At 39.3% G+C, this 18,650-nt stretch overlaps 2 protein-coding genes across 5 annotated transcripts in view; one reads left to right on the top strand and one right to left on the bottom strand.

Annotated features, from left to right (window-relative positions):
• LOC107680187 (gastrula zinc finger protein XlCGF57.1-like) overlaps positions 1-18,650 on the bottom strand; it is a 964,523-nt gene that overhangs the window by 139,464 nt on the left and 806,409 nt on the right. The gene's annotated exons all lie outside the window — the stretch shown is intronic.
• Positions 17,457-18,650, top strand: part of LOC107680200 (gastrula zinc finger protein XlCGF8.2DB-like) — a 21,071-nt gene continuing 19,877 nt past the window's right edge. For 2 of the 4 annotated variants that reach the window (XM_016475996.1, XM_016476002.1), the window contains exons 1-2: positions 17,457-17,544; positions 18,026-18,134. In XM_016475996.1, coding sequence (XP_016331482.1) covers positions 18,050-18,134 — 85 coding nt within the window. In that variant the 5' untranslated portion in view covers positions 17,457-17,544; positions 18,026-18,049. Of the gene's footprint in view, positions 17,545-17,623; positions 17,718-17,782; positions 17,857-18,025; positions 18,135-18,650 lie in introns of those variants that run through there. The other 2 variants (XM_016475998.1, XM_016475997.1) reach the window with 2 other exon arrangements.

Below are 18,650 nucleotides of genomic sequence, written 5' to 3' on the forward strand. Positions count from 1 at the left end.
TGCACTTATCAGTTCGAACATCATTGTTTATATACTGAAGACTACACACAAGGTGACTAATATCAACCAATCGTAGCTCTTACCCCAACCCCACCCTGGGGATGTTCAATTGTTCATAGGAATGTTGATCCAAAAGTGAAGTAAACGTACTGCACCAGTTAAATAACCAGAATGCATACAAGAAAAACGGAGAAGGTGCCAAAAACTCACCTAGCTTAATCATAACTTTCTGTCTGATATATACAACTGAAACCACTTGACAACTGTGCCTGTTAGCCCCACTCATGACTCTTAACGTAGTGGTTAGTGTAGAGTGGTCAACCATATTAAATGCAGCAGATAAATCTAAAAGGATAAGGACCACAGGACCACCGGAGTCAGTAGAGAGCCAATTCAGTGCTATGGGCAGCCTTAAAGCCGGATTGAAAATTCAAAGACTATTAGCATTGAGAAAGGACTGAAGGTGCTCAAACACATTTTTTTTTTCCAAAACCTTAGAAATAAAAGGTAAAGCAGAAATTGGGTGGACATTTTTAAAAATAGATGTATCAAGCGAAGGCTTCTTTACTAGAGGCGTGATAGTAGCCACTTTTGGAAAAGCAGGAATGGAACCAGTTAAGAGACATTTGTTGAGAAAGGACACTTAACTGGGCCCAACTGACTGAAGAATTCATTAGAAAAATCTTGGGTGAATGACATCGAGCGAGCAGAAGGAGGGTTTCGCACAGGGTATGACATCCACAATCTCATCCATATTGCTATAAAATAGAGCATTCTGTGTAGAATTCAAATGTTCACGCGAGTAGGCGCGTTTCCATTACAGATTTGCGCAAAACTTTGGCGATATTTTATTAATGTCGCTAATAAAGTATTGCGAAATGACGGCGTTTCCATTAACCAATGTTATGCGACTAAAACGTAACATTTTGCCTCTCGCGACAAGTCATGGCAACGGATTTTGGTGGGATTTTGGACATATTTATTCAAAGGAGGCGTATGAGTGTATCTTTACAGAAGCAGCACAGAGAGCCACATCAGAAATGTGTGTGGCGCGGCTGGAAAAAACACAAGCACTGACTAGAGTGGCCGCAATCAGCTTCAGAGGCCGTATCAGAGCCACACTGCACCGCAGACGTGTGCAGTGTAAATTGTCTAAGCATTAATGGAAGGGAAAGCCCCTTATACTGGAGAGAGGCCATGTATGAAGTGTTTCTTGGACGCGCCTACAGACAGCACAAAACCAGACTTCATTCGCCCCAATGAAAAGCATATTTACACTGTCTGAATCGTTCCCTATCCCCTATATAGTGTACATTCACCATACAGAAAACACTAATTCTGTGAACAAGTGACCGATTTCAGCCACAGCTTCAGCGTCTATTTGTAGTAAAGTGGGGGGTGGGATGCTTCAGATTCTAGAGAGAATTTGATTGGACAAAAAGTTTGATGAGAAGCTGAAGTGCATGGTTGATCCATATTGGCGGAAGTGAGAGACTAAGTTTTGAATGCTTATATCTTGTAAATGCGAATTTTGTCATTGTTTTGGAGCACACTAGTTTATAGATAATCTTAAGGCTAACATATTCATACTAAAAGCCAAAAAACTTCTTTAGACTTTAAATAGCTGTAGTGAAATATGTAAATTTAGAGGCTTTAGACGAGCCGTCACATCTAGTACACACAACCAGAAAGGTGTTTCATGGAAATCACATTAAGCTCTTTATTTCTGTTAAGCAGATTAGACATGTTTGGCTTGTTATAGTTTATGCTGTATCTTATGAATTTTACGTACATGTAGTGCTGAAACTGAGCTGGTCATCAAATGACCTCAGTTTATCTTCACAACACAGATTACGATAGTTTGATGAGGTCTGAGAGCTTTCTGACTCCCCGCGACGAGGATACGTTTTGTGCACAAACAAAAATAATTAACTTTATTCAACAATTTCCTGACTTCTATATGCCTATACAGTGTAAAAAAATTAAATGAATTACTCACTGGCAAATAAATGGGCTCAGCAACCCATTATGGAAGGCTTTGTTTTATTTAATTTTGTGCATCATTGTAAATATTACGCAATTAATCCTGTATGGGGGAAAGAGTTGAGGTATGAATGAACCTTCCTCATACTGGCGTTCCTATTCATCTCCATCAGTGCATGCTTGCCTGACTGCATTCTCAACTTTCCTTGAACAGGAAGTACTGTAGTACTGTAAGTGTGTACCAGCCTGATGCTGAAACTAACTACTACATTGAAATGGTTTTCTTCATTATTTAAAGGGATAGTTCACCCAGATATGAAAATTCTTTAATAATTTTTTCATTCCGCATGTCATGTCAAACCTGTATGACTGACTTTCTTCTGCAGAACACAGAAGAACCTGCTGGGAAAAAAACTAAACAAAAAAAACAAACAGCTAAAACCAGCCTGGTTGGCTGGTCTTAGCTGGTTTAAGCTGGAAGTAGCTGGTCTCCCAGGCTGACCAGCTAAGACCAGCCTGACCAACTAAGAAAGTGGCCAAAACCCCTCTAAAACCAGCCTGCTGACCAGCAATATGGGTCAGACATAGGCAAACACAACCAGTCCCATATAGGCTGCCTACGTGGGCGAAAGGTGGTACCCACATAGGTAACCTCTATATGAGTTCTGAATGAGCAAACACATATGGGGCCCTCTTGGCCAAACCATACGGGTCAGACATAGGCAAACACAAGCTGTCCCATATAGGCTGCCTACATAAGCCCAAGGTAGTACCCATATAGGCAACCTCTATATGGGTCGTAAATGGGGAAATACATATGGGAGAGTGATGGGTCATTCATGAATGATTCGTTCACTGTGTCTGTCACATGACAAATGAACGAAAGACTCGGAAGGCAAAGTAATTATTTATGTTCCCTGTAAATGATCTTTGGCTACATTATAATGATTGTGAATATGAATATAATGAATGAATATGATCAAGATTGCCTAGGTGGATGTGTTTGGGGAATTTGGCTGTTAAAAGTGTACCATTTAAAGCCACTTAAACCAAGTTCACACTACACGACTTAAAACATCGGCAGATCGCTGTGCTGTTCAGACTACATGACTTGTTGTCTGTCTTGGTGTATACGTGACACAACGTAAATGATCCGCAACGGGGGGTCACACATTACACGAGCTGACAACAACTCTGTCACCCAACGACTCTATCCAGTCCCCAAACCGCGTTTTGTCACAAAAACACATGTGAGAATTGGAAAGGGAATGACGCGAAACAACACGTGAAACAGGAGTTGTTTATTTGAAAATGGAGGTTGGGAAGAAATTAGCGCTGCAAGCTGTTTGCACGATGATCTGTTCTGAAAAATTTTGCTCCATTTCTTGTCCAAACTTTTCTTAAAACCATGTTGCTGCTGCTGTTTCTTATCCGGTGACCTCAACCCATGCCTTGCTCTCTCATTGGCTGTAGCTCGTCGCAACACCTGACACCACGTGATGGCCGACTTGTCCAGATATTTAGCATGCTAGATATTTGTTTGGCATCGGCGATGTGTTGGCGAGGCGTCAGCAAGCCCCTTTGATGCGTCATTGAGTAGTTCACACATAAAGATTGCAGAGCGCTGATGATCCGATGATTTTCCCCCGATCGCAGCCCAACCTGTCGGCGAGCTCGTTGACTTGCAAATCGGGCTTAAAATCCTGGGGTGTAATAAAAGATTCATTCATTTTGATGAACGAGATCGAACGAGAGAGTCAGTAAAATGATCCGAACTTCCCATCACTAATATGGGGCCCTCTTGGCCAAGCAATCTGGGCAAGACATGAGCAGACATAATCATCATCGCACCATAGTTGCGTCAAAAGCACACAGAGCATTATAATCACTGACACTGGATATAATATACTAATGTTTGCACAGACTTTAGAAGGATCCCAGTGTCAGGAACAAGATTGTTTACAGTACAGAGTAGAGGTCTTATCGGGTCCTAAAATCGGTACCCGACCCGAATGACTTCTTAACCGAACCCGACCCGAGACAGACCCGATAAAATTAGACCCGACTCCGACCCGACGGCATTTACTTTCGAACCCGACTGGACTCAAACGTAATCGGCATTGACGTGTGAGCAGTCAGTGCACACAGCATGCAGCCCCCAGACAGCAATGATTTGTTTGTTCCTATTCTACGTGCGTTTCACAAAAATGCACTTGACATGACGCGCAAGTAGGCGCTGAAATGCCATACACTCATCACTGTAACCTCATTACGTCCTATAACTTTTGGCATATTGTTATTTACTTGACCATAAGATGATTCTAAATATTCAAGATAATTATATAAATAATTAAATAGCTTTTCTTCAGAGAAATTCACAAATCAAGCGGTGCTTTTTTATCCTCAAACCCAAAGTGATAATGATGACAAATCGAAAGGAGCTGGAATGAATTAGAAGTTAGAAGCAAAACTTTCATTGTACAAAAAAAGCTAAAAGACTAGTGCAGTTGCTTTGTTTTTACAATAGCATATTATATATTTATTATTATTTTATCATCTGCAGCTCTCTAATTATTCATCGGAGGTCACAGAAAGTGAAAATGCAGGCACCCTACATCATTTATTTATTATTTCATTTTAGAATGAACAGGGATTACGGAATAGAAAATATTCTGAAGGCAAATTTCCATCTACTCAAAACCATTGTGATCATATAACGCAAATAATACACCAACATGTATGCAAAACAGACATATATCTTCTATCTTCCAAAACAGTCTTTTTTTTTACGTCATAGACCCATATGGTCGTAATATACACATTTCATCGCAGAGAAATAAGCTGACTAAAACATTTGAAAATAACAATATAGGTGTCGGAAACCTGTTATGTTTAAAGCATCAAAAACAATATGGTTGCCTCAAATTACTAGCAGCTTACCGCAAAACAGATATCACCCTATTTAACTGGTTTATACTATTAGGTTTTGAAATAAAGTCAGATGTAGTCCAGTCAATTGTTACAGTGTACAATTCTCATCTCTACTTGTCGTTGCTGTTCAGGAAAAGCAAAGCATTGACACTTTCTGTACCAACAGAGGTACGTCGGTTCTCCAGAGCACGTCCAGATACACTGAAAGTACACTCATAGCTAACGCTGGAGGCTGGAACACACAGAATCTTCTGTGCAAGAGTTGCCATCTTTGGGAAGAGGTGTTCGGTGTTTTTCCATACACCTAAAATGTCTCTGTCACTATCGTGCATGACCATTTTTTTAATTTAAGTAGGCATTCAACTCATCCACTGCCATATCTCGGTCATCCACATCCTCCCACTGGCTGAACTTCACCTTTCTCCTCTTATCATAAGTCTTTGCACATCATCGAAAGCACCGAGTACCGATTCCACCTTAGTGTTAGCTTAGTGTTCCAGCGAGTCTCACATTCCTGTTTGAGGGTGCGTGTCAGGTGGAGCTGCAAACCAGAATGCTTGAAATACGTTGTCAGTGACTTACACTGATTAATACATGCTCTCACAGGCTGTAATGACTCTTCCTCCTCCTCATCAATTCCCTTCTTGAAAGTGTGTTTCAGGACAGTGTTGAGAACGTGCGCATTACAGCTTCTGTTTCCAGCTGCTGAGAGCAGCCTATATATTAGCACCCTGATTGCTGACAAACACAAGTTTGTCTATTTCAGCCTGTGACAGTCCGAAGTCATGCAACTGTTTCAACAGTTCTGTTTTTATGTTTGCGTCAGTTTTTGAGTCGAACGGGAAAGCGCTGGTGCATATTACCCGGCTCTGAAACATCCAGTGTTCATCTATAAAGTGGAGAGTGATGCATGTGTAGCTGACTTTACGAAAATCATCAGTCCACATGTCAGTGGATGCTCCACAAGCAACTGCCTTAGCAATAGCCTGCTTGACTGTTGAGTAAAAGCTCTTTTTTCAAAGTAGCGCACCTCTCCAAAGTGGCACGAGAAACAGTGACTCCAGAGGGAAGAAGTTATTTGACATCACACTGGCCGTGCTTAGCTCCAATCTCCACCAAGCTTTGTGCTAACTGACAAAATACACTTGTTTCAAACATTATGTATGGCCTGAGATCTTTGGCACATACTTGAATGCAGTTTTCAAGAATTGTCTTTCTATAGTGAGCCGGTACCCCACTGCTCCTCCTTACAAACAAATCTAGAGCTTTGCTTCGTTTTTTTAAGTCTACATGATCGTTGGTGCTTCAGCAAGTGGGACGTTCCCGTTTTGGCCGAATCGAATCGTTATATGCTATTGCAATTCACACATTTAACTGCACCAGTATTTTTTTCCTTCCTTATCAACAATGATCACAAATGTTGCCCACACCAATGACGACCCTGTATGTTTCACTTCTGAATATTCATTTTCCCTCACCTTTTTCGCGATGTCTGTTATTGCCTCCATACTTTATCGAGTACACTTAAAATTGATTGACAGGCATGGCTTAACGAAATGCAAATACTCGTGTTTAGTCAACCATCCAGCCACATGATGGCGCAGGAGTTCAAGGCAAAGGGAGGGGGGTTGGTAATAGATTACGCCAGGCCCGCTGTCTACGTATTTCCGCTAAAATCTCAGTTGCTCCTGAGCGTCCGCTATAGTATTCTATGATAGCAAACTGTGTGTAAACTCTTTCTGTCATCGATCACAAGACATTTTCATGAATTATAATATTATTAACTATAATAGCATAGCATTTTGTATAAAACATATCGTTTAGTAATAAGTTCAAGAATAAATTAGACCTTCAGCATTCGTTCGAGTTCGCTTTATTGTCATTCTGCTATGTGGAGACATACAAGGGAACGAAATGTCGGGCCTCACAAGACCACGGTGCTACATATAAATTAACATAAATACTTTACACATAAGACAAAGAAATATATAAACATATACCCATATAAATTTACCCAAGTAAGCATATAACCAATATAAACCTACACAGCTAACCCATTTAAAACGCATTAACCTATTAAAAGAGTAATCTACCTATACATATACTTTACATAAATATTTTACATATAAGTATAGACATACCTGTCTATAGTAATATGTAAAGTATTATCTATAACAAAGACAGATACAGATCAGTTGTGTGACACTTCCTTGGTTTTCATAATTTCCTTTCCCTAACCGAAAAACCACATGAATTTCAGGTTTGCACATGTGGAAAACATGAAACACAGACGTTGGTCTTGGGAAACGTGGTTTTGGAACAGTTCCCAGGTGAAAAAAAGTACACTTCCATAATGTACTTAAAGTGCTCTATTTTCGCACCATGATTTTGTACTTAATATACTAAAAATTATTTTTTTGTACTTTTAAAGATAATCTTAAGAACATCTAAGTGTACTCAACTGCTATTTTGAGACACCATGAATATGATCTCTGTATTAAAAAATGTATTTAGTTACCACTTGTAGTACTCTAGTATCAAGTGGTAACTAAATATATTTTTTAATACAGAGATAGTATGGTAAAAGCACATTTTAGTTCATATTCATGGGGTCTCAAAATAGCACAGTTGAGTACACTTAGATGTTCTTAAGATTGTCTTAAGAAGTACTAAAGAATAATTTTTAGTATATCAAGTACAAAATTAGTGTGTGAAAATAGAACACTTCAAGTACATTAAGGAAATGCACTTTTTTTTAACCTGGGATAACAAAAAACAAAATCTGGTTAAAAATGAGTGTACGATACCTGCCGCTGCCGGTGCTGCTGGTGCTGCTGACCGAATCGGAGCTGGAAGACGGGCTGCGCGAGCGTTGGAAGTGTACTTTTTTTCACCTGGGAACTGTTCCAAAACCATGTTTCCCAAGACCAACGTATATGTTTCACGTTTTCCACATGTGCAAACCTGAAATTCATGTGGCTTTTCTGTTAGGGTTTCGATGACGAAACAAGCAAAAAGTGGATTTACAATAACCTGTGTGAGGATTTTAACATCTGTCGTAATACAAGTGTCTACAGTCTTCACTTCACCCAGTTACACACTGTTGCTAACTTCCTTCAGAACTAATATAATGGCTTGGTAAAAGCATTGGCAAAGTGTTAGACTAGACCAGGGGTGTCAAACTCAATTCCTGGAGGGCCAGAGCCCTGCAGAGTTTTATTCCTACCCTGCTCCAACACACATACCATGTAGTTTTCAAATAAGCTTGAAGGACTTGATTAGTTGGATCAGGTGTGTTTAGTTAGGGTTGAATCTAAACTCTGCAGGGCTCCGGCCCTCCAGGAATTGAGTTTGACACCCCTGGACTAGACAAAACACTTGCTGTTGATGGATGGATGGATTCATTTGTATAGATTGTAGTGCAGGCCAGATTTAAGAACCCCTGCAGTGCTTGAAAACTGCATTCAAGTCTGTGCCAAAGATCTCAGACCATACAGAATGTTTGAAACAAGTGCATTTTGTCAGTTAGCACAGAGTTTAGTGCAGATTGGAGCTGGGTCATCATGTCATCCTGTGCATACACAACATCCTATGAGCTTGTGAGACAGTTACTGAGTGCCAACAATCTCGTATGTTGTAGTCCATGTTTTCTATATAGACAAAAAAGCACACAGATGGGTTAAGGCTGTAACCATCTCTAGTGGCACAGGTGGAGGTGGTGGTGGGGCATCTTGATGGGGAGTAATGTGGGTTGTTTCTGCTGGTTACTCCTGAAAAGAAAAGTAGTAATTTTTTACCTCAAAACCATTTCTCATAGCCAGTTAAAGGGATAGTTCACCCAAACATTAAAGGGTTAGTTCACCCCAAAATGAAAACAAACAAGCCTCTTCCGGAAGCTCAAACGTGCTGTGTAACCAATGAGGTTCATTCTTATGTTACACAGCACGTTTGAGCTTCTGGGAGATTTGTTCTTGTGCGTTAATTATGTTCGGTTGAGCATCTGTTTATGTTGGCTGATCAAGGTTTATATGTGAATAAAAGCCGAAATTAAATCTGTTCATCATAAAAAGCGATCAGACTAAACCGCTCAATTCATATGGATTAGTTTTACAATATCTTTATGAACTTTTTGAAGCGTCAAAGATCAAGTTGGAAAGGCAGAATGCTATCAGATTTCATCAAAAAATATCTTAGGGTGCTTTCACACTAGCACTTTTGGTGCGCACCCGGGTTCGATTGACGTCAGAGTTCGGTTCGTTTGGATGATGAGAACGCTGTCTTCCGAACTCGGGTGCACACCTGCGAACCGTACCCGAGTCCGCTTAAAAAGGGTGGTCTGGGGTACGGTTCAAGTGAACTCCGGTACAGTTTGCTGCTGATGTGAACGCAATCGTACCAAATCGAGGAAGTGAACCGCTATTAATGACGTATTATTTGATAAAAATGTGTTTGTGTGTGTGTTTCACTCACTTTCCTGACTAGCGTGACTGACGCGCTGCAAACAGAGAGCTGTATATCTAATTTCTGTTCGCCTTCAGCGTTCTTTAGAGCATTTGCAGTACATTCGTAAGACAGACGCAAGTGCCGTTATGTACCGAAGCTTTGTAAACAAAACGAACGGTTAAAAAATGTAAATATATAAAAGTGCAGAGAGCAATGTTATGCATTTGCGCCTCTGCTCCTGCGTCGTCGTTACTAAGCAACGGGGTAAACAGCTGCTGGCTTGATGACGCAAACAAAACGCAGTTCGGACCCAAATAAAATAATATGAACGCAGTCCAGCGGGGGAGGGGGGAGCAATCGAACTCGGGTTCGGACCAGGCAAGCGAACCAAGTGTGAAAGCACCCTTAATTTGTGTTCCGAAGATGAACGAAGATCTTATGGGTGTGGAACGACATAAAGGTGAGTAATTAATGACAGAAATTTCATCTTTGGGTGAACTAACCCTTTAATGTCATCTTTTACTCATTCTCATGTTGTTCCAGACTCATATGACTATCTACTGTATAACACAAAAGATATTAGGCAGAAAAACAGACTCAGCCACTATTACTTTTTATTTTATGTAAAAAAGATATAATGAAACTGACTGGTGACTGAGCCTGTAATTTTGCTTAACATCTTTTGCATTCCACAGAAGAAAGTCAGTCATGCAGGTCTGGAACAACATTAGCAGACCTACCAACCTGTATGCATATTGCGTAGCGGATACGCAAAGGCGGACAGTAGTGAAGTATTTTTACTCTGCTGTAAAAGTACTTTTCAGGTGTCTGTACTTTATCAGAGTGTTTTTCTTTAGAAAACTTTACTTCACAACATTCCAAAGCATAATATTGTACTTTTTACTGCACTACGCTATATCATTTAATACTTAATTACATTAGAAATCTATTACTTTCTTACTTTTACTCAAGTAAAAGTAATTCAAAGATTTACTTGAGTACAAGAAAGTACTAAATTGTTAATGTTCTTAAGTATTAAAGGTCAAACAAACAACAACTTTTATTTATGAAATGAAGTACAGTAAAAAAAAAAGTATGACATTATGCTTTGGAATGTAGTGAAGTAAAGTTTTCCAAAGAAAAACACTCTGATAAACTACAGATACTTTTAAAATTTACTTCAGTAAAGTAAAAATACTTCACTACTGTCCGCCTTTGCGGATACGCATTTTGACCTAAAAGTATGCTGGTACGATTTGTCACTCTAAACTACGCAAAAAACCTGGTGACGCCTCTGTCCACGTGCAGTATTCAAAACAAGCAACAGAAAAAGATGAAGAGGTCAACCAATCAGAGCGTTTTTTTTAGGTTTTGCTTTTAAATTTCCATGCATTTTATTTCTCTCCAAGCTGGCTGTTTGTGTGTCCGCGAGTATGTGCGCTGAGATGAGGAAACGCCTGCATCTGAAAAGCAACACACGCCGAGCATCTTCCCTTGTAATGACTAAACCTTTTGTCCAACAACAAAAAAGAACATTATAACATTATTTTACTGCACAACATCAGACGAATATTTTAATTAATTTCCCTCTTGATCTGATGTGGCTTCTTATCACAGAATGACGCAGAAATAAATTCTACACTGGAATAACGGCTAAATCGACACAGATAAACATTGTCGCAGTACAGTGTTTATTATCTTAATGTTCTTTTTGAATGTCATCATTCAAAGCGTTTCTGTCTTCTTTCATTCAGTTAGGGATAGCTGGCTGTTTTTGTCCATATTAGGAATTTCCTGGAGCGTCCTGAGTTCTATTTCTTCTATAATGTATATGTGGATTTTCTGCGTGAGGGCGCCCTCAGGCATCCAGTGTGAATGAAACGCACATTACATGTGTTCATAGCACTAAATAATGGCCAATCGATAAAAATAATACTTCTTTTTTTAAAATAGCATTTAAAAATAGCAAAAGAGAACTAAACCAAAAAACTGAAGTATTTATTGAACCTTGGGCTAACTGTATTGTTGCAGCCCTACTTTTTACGCTAAAATACTGTATAACAGGAATATCACAAACTGAGTGCAGACCATGATTATTAACCTATAAAAAATATTTAACATTAAATCTTGCAAATTCACTTAAACTTACAAATGTTCTGGGTTTGTGCCAGCTCTGTTTCACATTAGTGAAACAAAACTATTAAAACAGAAGATCTAAAAAGGTTAAACAGTAAACAAAACGTATAAGTGTATATGAACTGTCACAAATAACGAAGCTAGCTATCTTGTTAGCTAGAGAATACTAAATGTGTAAGAGATGCCACTTCGATTGACATCGTTCACAGTAATCAGTGGAAGATCTTGCAAGCAGCGACTCTAAAATCCATGCTGATAGCGCTTGTTGAAACGGTAAGCAAAAATGTGAGTCGAGCAACAGACTAAAATGCGGAAGCAACAGTGCGTAGACGTTGATTGCACATAGAACTGCAGATTCAGAGAGAAAAAGTGAAATAATAACATTGTCATAGAATTGTTTTAAATAATTAAATTTTGTTAAATGCCCGACATAGTTTAAAAGAATTCGGGTCTTCTCGGGTCCATTATGAAAAAGAACATTTATTTTAAATTACCCAAAACCCGAGGCAACTAATATCGAACCTGACCCGTGTCCGAGGCACTCGTCAAAGTTTTGGTCCCGAACCCGCTCGGGTCTTGGGTCGGGCCTCGGGTTTTCAGATCCACCTCTAGTACAGAGTGCAGCAGAGCAGGCGATTTCAATTCATTCCTATGCATAGTATATGCATACATCTGTTAGCATACAGATTCCACTCAAGCACAGTATAGATGTGGACAACCTTTTTGAAATTATGAGCAAGGGTCATTGCAACATTACAATCTTGGTTGCAATGGTGAGATAAATACTGCTCCCATAAGGTGAAGAATGAACTCCTAAATATAATGGCCTCAGAGTTTGCAAGAGTGATTTCTGCACACATTAGGAATAACACATTTTAGCAAAATTCCAACTTTTCTCTTAATGAGGCAAAAACAGCAGTGACTGATATCACAGGAATTCTCACTGATTTTTGATGTCAAAGAGCCTCAGACCACCAAAGAAAACCGACCCAGCATCCAACACTCCACAGGTTCAGTGCAGCTGAGGAGTTTTACAAACAGTGCACTCAATCACTCAAATTAAGGAAAGGTTTGATCAGAAGACATTCAAGCTGATGGAGAACCTGGTCCACTCTGCCACAAAGTAAGGTAGATGGTCTCGGGCAAGACTTCGTATTGAACAGCAAATATGATGGCACCAGAAGCCCACACGTCACAACAGGAATCCTTTTGTCCCATAGTGGTTTAGACAAGAGGGAGCGATAGGACCACCAACAACAAAAGGACAATTGTAATCAAGACTGCCAGAGGTGGAGGGCAGGAGAGACTACATCAATGGTCCATTAATCACAGGCTAATCAAATGACCAATGCCCATTGTTCACCTCTGCTCTCTGCATCTGGAGCCAAGGTGCAAACGACCTGAGCCATCAGGGCCACCAAATCAGTTCTGGCCAGCAGCAAGGACAAACAAAAGACCCAAGAGAGAGACAATCTATATACACACAGTGGCTTGAAACCACCAAAAATGGACAGGAATACTGTAAGGAACATGCCTTATACGTCTCCTTATTAATCCAGGGAACTGTGCACTACATACACAGTGGAAACCGCACCTAGAATGTGACCTCACCAAATGTGACCTGACCCACAGACAGTGTCCATCTGGGTGATACCTCAACCTATTCACATCAACTTTGGACTCTATGAGAGCAGAACATTGCTACAAGGACTTTAATAAAGTTTTGGAAAAGAAATAAAGTATTTCGAAGGTCCTAAAGATACTGTTTTATTTAACTGTATATTTTGGGACAAGCCAACAAGCTCCACAGGATGGAAAGTTGGGACGTGATGGGCGGACACCTGGAATGCTACTAACCCAATCACGTCAATACAGTTGGAAAGGTGGGAATTAGCAGTGTTGGGGAGTAGCTAGCTACAAGTAGCGACGCTATTAACGATGTAGCGTTTCCAGTAGCTAACTACTTTTTCTAGCAAATAGTGGTGTAGCGCGACAATAGCTACATTCTATTTTGTGAACCTGCAATGGACTGAAGCAGGGCAGCCTCTCTACAAGATCACATACTAAAAAAGTGCATTACCGCTGTTGAGAATTCTGATGTGGTCACATGACATAGCCAGCCATGGGTGGAGCCAAGTCTCCTCAGGAGCATTGAATGATCATTTAACTGCCTTTGTTTGGTGTCTGACCCTGCGTTCCATTCGGAAGGGCTCATCCCTACGCCCTAATCCCTTCAAAGGGTTTACCCTTCGGAGTGAGAGCTTCTAAGGGTTGAAGGCCTCTCTCCCCCAACACTGTCGTCACTCCTCCTTTTATGCTTCCGGAGCTCCTCCGGGGGACTCGAGACCAGTGAGTGGCGCAGGTGTCGTGCATTAGCATTTACTCTCATCACATTAAATTCTTGAGGTTATGTTTGTTTGAGTTACATGTGATTTGTCATTCATATGTATTAGTAGTTTTGATTGCTAAACTGTTTAGGCTAAATCAGTGCTTGAAGTGGAAAAAAAGAAGTCTCACTGTAGAGAGTCGGTATCGCTGTCTCACTGAAATAACGCTGTGAGGGCATGCTGTACCTTGGCTCAAGCACCTGTAACATTGTGCAAAACCCTGGGTTATCCACGATGGAGTAAGGGCGCAAATCCTTGCCAATAAAACCCGCCACTGACCGAGTAATTCGCTTCGCCTTTTCAGAATTCGGTGGAAGCTTTGCTACTTGCTCGAGGGCCGTTTGAGTGAAACTGGCAGTGGACGCGATCAAAATAGAAGTCTGTTTCTCCAGCTCTGGGTGGAATCGCATAATATGTTTCTTCATGTTAGTCGTGTTCCCGAAATATTTGAATTTGGTGCTACAAACTTTGCACACAGTATGGCTCTTATCAACGACACCTTTGTCTTCACAAAATCCAAAGTGTTGCCACACAGTCCATTTTAAATTTGATGGCACAGGTCTTAGTTTGTCCATCTTTGTCCAAATGAAGTGAATTCACCAGCATACGCACGTGCGTCTGTCAACGCTTATTATTTTTCTGTTTCTTGCTCGTGCCCGAACTTTTGAGAATCGATTCAGAATCGTTTAAGAAAGAATTGCGATGCATTGAAGAATCTATTTTTTTCTCCCACCCCTAGTGTTTAGTGTCCAGCAGCAAGAGCAAGTGCCTTCAGCGCAGCTCTAAGAGTTCTGCGTTCAAACGCAATAGGCTAAAGCTTGCTGCAAAGACCCAGAAGTAATTATCATGAATGTGTCGGGTGAAAATAGTAAACAGATATTTTAAATATTTATTTAAAGTAGTGTTTTCTGAGTCAGAGTCGCAAGGATGAAGTTGCCGATCCTGACTCGCTATCTCCTCATTGGACACGCCTTTAGAGAGAAATGCATCTTTACGGAATACATAATGAAAGAATTTTTGTTTTTCATTTGTTTTATTTCGTTAAGCAGTCATTTAAAGCTTTCTATAGATATATTTATTATGTCTGTGAGGCATGTATATGCTGTGTTTCGGTTCATTTTTGTGAAGAGCTCCTGTTCAAGACCGAGACGGCAGAAAGTGCATCATGTTTGTTTTCTTTATTTTACAAAAGCACAACGTTTTGTTGATATTGTGAGTGCACGCAAATAAAAGTAGACCCTTTACAGTTCCGAGTGATGTATTACTCTTATGAGCAAAAATGACAGCATATTTTAAGTTGTCAGTTCCACGTAAAAAAAAAATGCAAGTGATCGCGCTGGCGCCTCCATGTCCTGCAAAGTGTGCTTCAGCTTCCACTCTCCGCACAAACGATTGGATATGCGCCTAATAGCGCACATTTATCTAGGTTTAACGTTTAAACTAACATTGTTATATGCTTGAAGTGTTTTATATCTATAGATTTTATTTTAGGCAAGTCGTGATGATTTGAGAAGGCTAAATTGATCAAACATAGGCTATGATCAACTCGCTGTCTGCTGCTGGCCGCTTGGTCGTTACTTTAAAAAAACTAAAACTTAGGCTATATTTAACGAACAAAAAAATGATCAAAACGTTTTTCTAAATTAACTTAATAAAAAAAAAACTAAATGAAATATAATCCCTTTGCCATTACATACAAAACTGTATGTACAAAACTATAATAGCTGAAACAGTAGTATAAGCTGTTTTGGGAGAAGAGGGAAAAAAAAAACGGGCCAAGAATTCTGATAAGCTGTCGGACAAGGGCCGGGCTAGGGCCTATATTTGAGGCTCTAATTGTTGTCAAAGATTTTTATCATACCAGTATCATATTATGTACAGTTATAGGCTGCCTGTATGTTAGTAACCCTGCAGTTTAAAATAAAATCAGTATTGTTATGATCTATTATTCTTTTTGTATTATTATTATTTTGTTTTTTGATAATTTGTTTTAAAATTCGCATTTTAAATCACAGATTGCAATTTTTCTGGTTAAAATTGCAATTTGTGATTTAAACTGCATTTGCTTTTGTGTGATTTGAAATGGATTATTTTTCCCAAATCACACCTGTTAGTGCTTTCCCTGTCAGAGCCGCAAGTGAGCGGTTTTCACACAGTATTTTTGAGAAAATTAAATTGAAGTTACTTAAATAAAAATAACATTTTGTTATTGCAATGCTAAATTTGTTGCAATTTTGCACTTTGACTTTTGACCGTCTGAGATTTTTGAATATCGTGTGTAATAAAACAATGGTCTTTGACAAAATAATTGTATAGCATTGTTGTTTTAAATACCAAATATTTTAATATCAAACATACCTTATAAATGCTTATTTAGATACTTGAAATATACGTTGTTGTGAAAAACAAAGTACTTTTAATGTCACTAGCTACTTTTTGATAGTAACTTGTAGTGTAGCTTGCTACTTTGTCAGAAGGGTAGCTTGACTGTAGCTTAATTACTTTAATTTATATGTCTATTCCACGTGGGCCGGATCTGGGCCAACACTATATTGCTGTCTGGGTTGAAGCTTATCAAGCTACAGTTTTAGAATAGCTTCCCCAACACTGTATACTTTATTTGCATGCTTCAGGGATGTGATTCTTCCGGATGAATCCGGAATTCCGTTTGTTTTTTTTTTCGCCATGACCCTCGTGAATCAAGCAGGGCTGCATTTCCCAAACGCATTGTAAGCTTAAATTGTAGACCCATTGAAACCAATGGAGCTACAATCAACTTAGGCTTATGATGTTTTTGGGAAACAGATCAGATCTATCTTTTTTTTTTATTTGATAAAATATCAAAAATAAATAAGTACCAGGGGCGTGGTCAGATTTCCATGCTTTTTTTTGTCTCCAGCTGATGCCTGATGCTTTGTTTAAGGTTGTCTCCATTTCTAAGCTCTGCTCCATAAAATGTACAATGTATCACTGCCTTAGTCCGACTTTTGATGACTGCAGTGCGACAGCAAGCTCTCAATAAAGAACCCCGCTGAAGATACACCAGAGTCTCCTGGCCTTCCCTTCAGTTTCCTACAGTAATTGATTGATTTATATATTGATTGATTGATTTGGTGTACGTACATAGTAAAGACTCTAATATAAAGTGAGACCTAGTATTTTAATGTTATTAAAATATTACAAAACAATACATTTGAAGTCATACAAAATTATTAAAATATAGTCCAGCAGAGCTTGGCTTCAACCCTCAAACATAAGCTTTTTTATTTTTTTATGTCTTTTGGCTATTTAATAATTTTTATTGCTATTTCCTTTATCCGTTTATGGCTATAAAATGGGGAAATAGCTGTGACAAGATTACGAAGATATGAAAGTAAATCTACTGGTTCTTGGATGATAATTATTTGAAGATATTATTAACTCATACACCCCTTTTAACATTTTAATCAGTTTATACCTCTGCATTGGAACATTACACTCTTTAGTAGTTTCAGCATAATGACTAATGCATTCAATTGAATTCATTTCTATGTCAGCTATTATTTGTGTGTATTTTATTCTAGGAACATTTCCATGCACTGCTGTATCTTAAGGACTTTTATTTTGGTGTGGCGCTGTGACGTCACAAGGCTGCGGCGCGCTGTTGTGATTCAGCTGAAGAACGGTTTGTGCTTTTAAGCATTTAAAGTGTTTAAATCAATGCATGTTTATCTAACATGTTGTAGCATTACTTATGTGAGTAAAGCACATCCACACACGCGAGTTACAGAAAAGACGCGCCTCATTTCACTCCTTTTATCGTGAATCAGTTTAAAGTAAACACGAGTTCAGTCACTGGTGAGTAGAGATGCAGAAACTGAGCTTTTCAAATTTCGAGTGAATTGAATCAAATGCACCGCAAATGATTCAGTGATTCAAACCGCTCGGTTCACCGCACACTGGCGACATCTGCTGCTCAAACCAACAACAAACACATGTAATGACAACTTTAACAAACCAACTGCAAATGTTTTTATTTAAAGTGGCAAATGCATTTTATAAATGCCTAATGTAAACCATAACTGTGCAGACTACTGAACATAGGGAGCTGATTGAGACGCACCACATTTTATTTCTGTAAATTATTGTCATCTTAATCATGACAGAGTGTCCAAACACCGAAAGTAAAGATGGCGTCTATTAAAGAGGAGAGTGAAGACATTAAGGTTGAAGATGCAGTCGGTGTGAATCAAGAAGATGATGAGGAACAAACAGGTTGGTTTTCATTTGTTTCCCAGTTGGTCCTTATTTAAATGTTTCCCTCTACAGAAATTAATGATTATTGAAGATTATCATACGAGTGGGTTTTAATAAAAAAAAGTGGTTTTGTTTGACATGGAGCCTCATGTGGACAGAAATGCTGAGACCACACGACCAGGCGAATACTAACACTGATGAGAAGATCCTACTTAAAAGTTAAGCATTCGTTATTGTGACATTACGCATTAAGGCTACATCCACACGAAGCCAGAGCTTTCCCTATCCGATCTTTTTTACCCCTCTCATCAAGAAATATCTGCGTCTACACGAAACCGACACAAAACGATGTAGTATACATGCCAGTAGGGCTGCACGATAAATCGAAATGGAATCGAGATCACGATTCGACAGAAGCTGCGATTGTCATGCGTTTACTTCACAGAGCCGTAGTTCACTGCTGTCAGCTGTCATTATCGCGAACGATTTCTTCGATTTCAGAATCGCGCAATAAAATCGTCTGCGATTTTTTTT

Source organism: Sinocyclocheilus anshuiensis, unplaced genomic scaffold (genome assembly GCF_001515605.1).
Source record: "Sinocyclocheilus anshuiensis isolate Anshui unplaced genomic scaffold, SAMN03320099.WGS_v1.1 scaffold492, whole genome shotgun sequence".
Lineage (NCBI taxonomy): Eukaryota > Metazoa > Chordata > Actinopteri > Cypriniformes > Cyprinidae > Sinocyclocheilus > Sinocyclocheilus anshuiensis.